This window comes from Oncorhynchus kisutch, unplaced genomic scaffold (assembly GCF_002021735.2).
Source record: "Oncorhynchus kisutch isolate 150728-3 unplaced genomic scaffold, Okis_V2 Okis03b-Okis08b_hom, whole genome shotgun sequence".
NCBI classification, from domain to species: domain Eukaryota; kingdom Metazoa; phylum Chordata; class Actinopteri; order Salmoniformes; family Salmonidae; genus Oncorhynchus; species Oncorhynchus kisutch.
In genome coordinates this window covers 11,604,028-11,610,143 of record NW_022261980.1, presented here as the reverse complement: position 1 = coordinate 11,610,143, position 6,116 = coordinate 11,604,028, and the positions used below count along the sequence as shown (strand labels likewise).

The following is a 6,116-nucleotide window of genomic DNA, read 5'->3' as shown; positions in this document are numbered from 1 at the left end:
AGATCTGGGGTATGTTGGGTCTGTGGTGGGTCAGATCTGGGGTAGGGTGGGTCTGTGGTGGGTCAGATCTGGGGTATGGTGGGTCTGATCTGGGGTATGGTGGGTCTGTGGTGGGTCAGATCCAGGGTATGGTGGGCTGTGGTGGGTCAGATCTGGGGTATGGTGGGTCTGTGGTAGGTCAGATCTGGGGTATGTTGGGTCAGATCCGGGGTATGTTGGGTCTGTGGTGGGTCAGATCTGGGGTATGGTGGGTCTGTGGAAGGGTTGACGGCTGTACAGCAGGATGTAGGCGTTAGGAGACTGCACCAAGAAGTCCACTACCTCGCTCACGGTCGTGTCGTCGAAGTGGTGCCAGCTGCTGGACAGGGTACTGTGGCACAGGGCTGTGTAGTGACCCATGTCCAGGTCTCCTGTGTGGTTCTGGACGGGGGGGAAGACACACCGGTGGAGTCATGTGGCTGTGTGTTTTTCCAGACAGGAGCATCATGTCTATGCGTTCGCATGTGTGGGTGCAGGTGCATGCGTGTCTTTCTGTATGGGTGAGTGTATCACAGGAGGCTGGTGGCTCCGTGATTGGGGAGGACAGGCTCGTGGTAATGGCTGGAGTGAAAATGGTGGAATGGAATCAAATACACGTTTCCATGAGTTTGAAGCCGTTCCATCTGCTCCGTTACAGCCATTATAATGAGCTGTCCTCCCCTCAGTGGTGTGTGTGTGTGTGTGTGTGTGTGTGTGTGTGTGTGTGTGTGTGTGTGTGTGTGTGTGTGTGTGTGCGTGTGCAGAAACTCACCACCACTGCGTAGAGAGAGTAGCTGGTGTGATTGGCTGAGGGTCTGGACAGGAAGGGGGTTAGGTCTAAACTGTCCAATGAGAACAACACATTGGTCCTCAACTTCCTCTTCTCACTCCCATGGCAACCAAAACTGGAATGTCACACAGGTTCTGTTATTTCTACAGGTTTGTCTCATTGAGATGCATGACAGCAGCTGCAGCAGAGGTAAAGCTGATTTATAATGAGGTGTTACATTATTACTGCCATTGACCTCTAGTTAGGGGTTACAGGGACCTCTAGTTAGGGGTTACAGGGACCTCTAGTTAGGGGTTACAGGGACCTCTAGTTAGGGGTTACAGGGACCTCTAGTTAGGGGTTACAGGGACCTCTAGTTAGGGGTTACAGGGACCTCTAGTTAGGGGTTACAGGGACCTCTAGTTAGGGGTTACATGGACCTCTAGTTAGGGGTTACAGGGACCTCTAGTTAGGGGTTACAGGGACCTCTAGTTAGGGGTTACTGGGACCTCTAGTTAGGGGTTACATTGACCTCTAGTTAGGGGTTACAGGGACCTCTAGTTAGGGGTTACAGGGACCTCTAGTTAGGGGTTACAGGGACCTCTAGTTAGGGGTTACAGGGACCTCTAGTTAGGGGTTACTGGGACCTCTAGTTAGGGGTTACTGGGACCTCTAGTTAGGGGTTACATGGACCTCTAGTTAGGGGTTACAGGGACCTCTAGATAGGGGTTACAGGGACCTCTAGTTAGGGGTTACAGGGACCTCTAGTTAGGGGTTACAGGGACCTCTAGTTAGGGGTTACAGGGACCTCTAGTTAGGGGTTACAGGGACCTCTAGTTAGGGGTTACAGGGACCTCTAGTTAGGGGTTACAGGGACCTCTAGTTAGGGGTTACAGGGACCTCTAGTTAGGGGTTACTGGGACCTCTAGTTAGGGGTTACAGGGACCTCTAGTTAGGGGTTACAGGGACCTCTAGTTAGGGGTTACAGGGACCTCTAGTTAGGGGTTACAGGGACCTCTAGTTAGGGGTTACAGGGACCTCTAGTTAGGGGTTACAGGGACCTCTAGTTAGGGGTTACAGGACCTCTAGTTAGGGGTTACAGGGACCTCTAGTTAGGGGTTACAGGGACCTCTAGTTAGGGGTTACAGGGACCTCTAGTTAGGGGTTACAGGGACCTCTAGTTAGGGGTTACAGGGACCTCTAGTTAGGGGTTACAGGGACCTCTAGTTAGGGGTTACTGGGACCTCTAGTTAGGGGTTACAGGGACCTCTAGTTAGGGGTTACAGGGACCTCTAGTTAGGGGTTACATGGACCTCTAGTTAGGGGTTACAGGGACCTCTAGTTAGGGGTTACATGGACCTCTAGTTAGGGGTTACAGGGACCTCTAGTTAGGGGTTACAGGGACCTCTAGTTAGGGGTTACAGGGACCTCTAGTTAGGGGTTACAGGGACCTCTAGTTAGGGGTTACAGGGACCTCTAGTTAGGGGTTACAGGGACCTCTAGTTAGGGGTTACAGGGACCTCTAGTTAGGGGTTACTGGGACCTCTAGTTAGGGGTTACAGGGACCTCTAGTTAGGGGTTACAGGGACCTCTAGTTAGGGTTACAGGGAAGGGACCTCTAGTTAGGGGTTACAGGACCTCTAGTTAGGGGTTACAGGGACCTCTAGTTAGGGGTTACAGGGACCTCTAGTTAGGGGTTACAGGGACCTCTAGTTAGGGGTTACAGGGACCTCTAGTTAGGGGTTACAGGGACCTCTAGTTAGGGGTTACAGGGACCTCTAGTTAGGGGTTACAGGGACCTCTAGTTAGGGGTTACAGGGACCTCTAGTTAGGGGTTACAGGGACCTCTAGTTAGGGGTTACAGGGACCTCTAGTTAGGGGTTACAGGGACCTCTAGTTAGGGGTTACATGGACCTCTAGTTAGGGGTTACTGGGACCTCTAGTTAGGGGTTACAGGGACCCTCTAGTTAGGGGTTACAGGGACCTCTAGTTAGGGGTTACAGGGACCTCTAGTTAGGGGTTACATGTTAATGTGATTCAAACATGAGGATGTGTGAAACCTGCTCCTCAGACTGAAGTGTCCCCACTTGCACCAGCGATAAGAAAGCTGTTCACATGGCGCAGAATGGTTAGATGCTCCAGAAGGTCACGTGTGCTGATAGCAAAGGAAAAACGCTTGGGTTGGAGCCTCGGTATGAGTCGAATAAGGAGGAAGCTGTATTGGGTTGGAGCCTCGGTATGAGTCGAATAAGGAGGAAGCTGTATTGGGTTGGAGCCTCGGTATGAGTCGAATAAGGAGGAAGCTGTATTGGGTTGGAGCCTCGGTATGAGCTGAATAAGGAGGAAGCTGTATTGGGTTGGAGCCTCTGTATGAGTCGAATAAGGAGGAAGCTGTATTGGGTTGGAGCCTCGGTATGAGTCGAATAAGGAGGAAGCTGTATTGGGTTGGAGCCTCGGTATGAGTCGAATAAGGAGGAAGCTGTATTGGGTTGGAGCCTCGGTATGAGTCGAATAAGGAGGAAGCTGTATTGGGTTGGAGCCTCGGTATGAGTCGAATAAGGAGGAAGCTGTATTGGGTTGGAGCCTCGGTATGAGCTGAATAAGGAGGAAGCTGTACTATAGGGGCGGCCGGTAGCCTAGTGGTTAGAGAGTTGGGCCAGTAACCGAAAGGTTGCTGGATCAAATCCCCGAGCTGACAAGGTAAAATTCTGTCTTTCTGCCCCTGAACAAGGCATTTAACCCACTGTTCCCCGGGCGCCGTGGATGTCAATTATGGCAGCCCCCCACACCTCTCTGATTCAGAGGGGTTGGGTTAAATATAGAAGACACATTTCAGTTGAATGCATTCAGTTGTACAACTGCTATGCCAGCAGCGTCCTTTCCATTAGCACCAATATGTTTGTCTGTGTTAAGTCTGTGCACCAACAGTGGTCATCTAGTGGGGAGAGATGGGTTGTCAGCCTCCCACCGTTTGAGGTGCAGCACCAGTATCTCAGGTGGTTTGGCCATGCTGGTGAGGACAGCTGTGTCTCTCTTGACTCCACACTCTGGACACAACTTCTGATCTCCACACGTCAACGTACTCTGCTGAAAGAACAGCGACAGGCAGTCCTACAGGAGAGAGAGACGTGTGGTTGCTGGCTAGTCTGTGTGTCTGTGTGTTTAGTCTGTATGTGATTCATTTGTGATTAGTCTGTGTTTAGTCGGTATGTTTGTATTTGTCAAGTCTGTATGTGATTAGTCTGTATGTGGTTAGTCTATGTGATTAGTCTATGATTAGTCTGTATGTGTTTAGTCTATTTGATTAGTCTATGATTAGTCTGTATGTGTTTAGTCTGTATGTGTTTAGTCTGTATGTGATTAGTCTGTATGTGATTAGTCTGTATGTGATTAGTCTATTTGATTAGTCTATGATTAGTCTGTATGTGTTTAGTCTATTTGATTAGTCTATGATTAGTCTGTATGTGTTTAGTCTGTATGTGATTAGTCTATGATTAGTCTGTATGTGGTTAGTCTGTATGTGATTAGTCTGTATGTGGTTAGTCTGTATGTGATTAGTCTATGATTAGTCTGTGTGTGATTAGTCTGTATGTGATTAGTCTGTATGTGATTAGTCTGTATGTGTTTAGTCTGTATGTGATTAGTCTGTATGTGGTTAGTCTGTATGTGATTAGTCTGTATGTGATTAGTCTGTATGTGATTAGTCTGTATGTGGTTAGTCTGTATGTGATTAGTCTGTATGTGTTTAGTCTGTATGTGATTAGTCTGTATGTGGTTAGTCTGTATGTGATTCATTTGTGATTAGTCTGTATGTGTTTAGTCTCTATGTGATTAGTCTGATTGTGGTTGGTTGTACCTGTAGGGAACACTTGTATGAGTCCAGTGGTATAGGCAGAGACAGGATGGTGAAGACTTGGTTGCTGTGAGAGTGTCCGTCGCAGCGCAGACACAGCATCTGGTAGCTGAGTTGTCCCTCGAAGAGACGTGTCACCACCGTAGAATCCCCCGCCGCTGGCGCCGAGCTGAGCGACTTCCTGCCCAGACACAACCGCTGGGAAGAACCTGTCTGGCGTCTCTCCCCCTTCTGTAGCAAGGGAATCATACACACACACATTGTAGAATAATAGTGAAGACATCAAAACTATAAAATAACACATATGGAATCATGTAGTAACCAAAAAAGTGTTAAACAAATCTAAATATATTTGAGATTCTAAAAAGTAGCCACCTTTTGCCCTTGATGACAGCTTTAAACACTCATGGCATTCTCTCAACCAGCTTCATAAGGTAGTCACCTGGAATGCATTTCAATTTACAGGTGTGCCTTGTTCAAAGTTCATTTGTTGAATTTCTTTCCTCCTTAATGCATTTGAGCCAATCAGTTGTGTTGTGACAATGTAGGGGTGGTATACAGAAGATGTCCCTATTTGGTAAAAGACCCAAGTCCATATTAAGGCAAGAACAGTAAGCAAAGAGAAACAACAGTCCACCATTAATTTAAGACATGGAGGTCAGTCAACATTTCAAGAACTTTGAAAGTTTCCTCAAGTGCAATCGCAAAAACCATCAAGCGCTATGATGAAACTGGCTCTCATGAGGACTGGTCAAGTTTCGGTCAAACACACTTTTTATGTACTGATAACATGGTTCCTGCTGTCAGTGGGAGGTTAGATTTATTCAAATGTTGTTGCCAGGGGGAGGTTAGATTTATTAAAATGTTGTTGCCAGGGGGAGGTTAGATTTATTAAAATGTTGTTGCCAGGGGGAGGTTAGATTTATTAAAATGTTGTTGTCAGTGGGAGGTTAGATTTATTAAAATGTTGTTGCCAGGGGGAGGTTAGATTTATTAAAATGTTGTTTCCAGGGGGAGGTTAGATTTATTAAAATGTTGTTGCCAGGGGGAGGTTAGATTTATTAAAATGTTGTTGCCAGGGGGGGGTTAGATTTATTAAAATGTTGTTGTCAGGGGGAGGTTAGATTTATTAAAATGTTGTTGCCAGGGGGAGGTTAGATTTATTAAAATGTTGTTTCCAGGGGGAGGTTAGATTTATTAAAATGTTGTTGCCAGGGGGAGGTTAGATTTATTAAAATGTTGTTTCCAGGGGGAGGTTAGATTTATTAAAATGTTGTTGCCAGGGGGAGGTTAGATTTATTAAAATGTTGTTTCCAGGGGGAGGTTAGATTTATTAAAATGTTGTTTCCAGGGGGAGGTTAGATTTATTAAAATGTTGTTGCCAGGGGGAGGTTAGATTTATTAAAATGTTGTTGCCAGGGGGAGGTTAGATTTATTAAAATGTTGTTGCCAGGGGAGGTTAGATTTATTAAAATG

General features: G+C 46.8%; 1 protein-coding gene across 1 annotated transcript in view; it reads right to left on the bottom strand.

Annotated features, from left to right (window-relative positions):
• Positions 1–231: 231 nt before the first annotated feature.
• The window catches only part of LOC116359574 (putative ubiquitin carboxyl-terminal hydrolase 50), a 17,413-nt gene continuing 11,528 nt past the window's right edge, over positions 232–6,116 (bottom strand). Inside the window, exons 5-8 of the mRNA XM_031812408.1 lie at positions 4,644–4,871; positions 3,756–3,898; positions 791–923; positions 232–420 (exon numbers count right to left, since the gene is read on the bottom strand). Coding sequence (XP_031668268.1) covers positions 232–420; positions 791–923; positions 3,756–3,898; positions 4,644–4,871 — 693 coding nt within the window. The remainder of the gene's footprint in view (positions 421–790; positions 924–3,755; positions 3,899–4,643; positions 4,872–6,116) is intronic.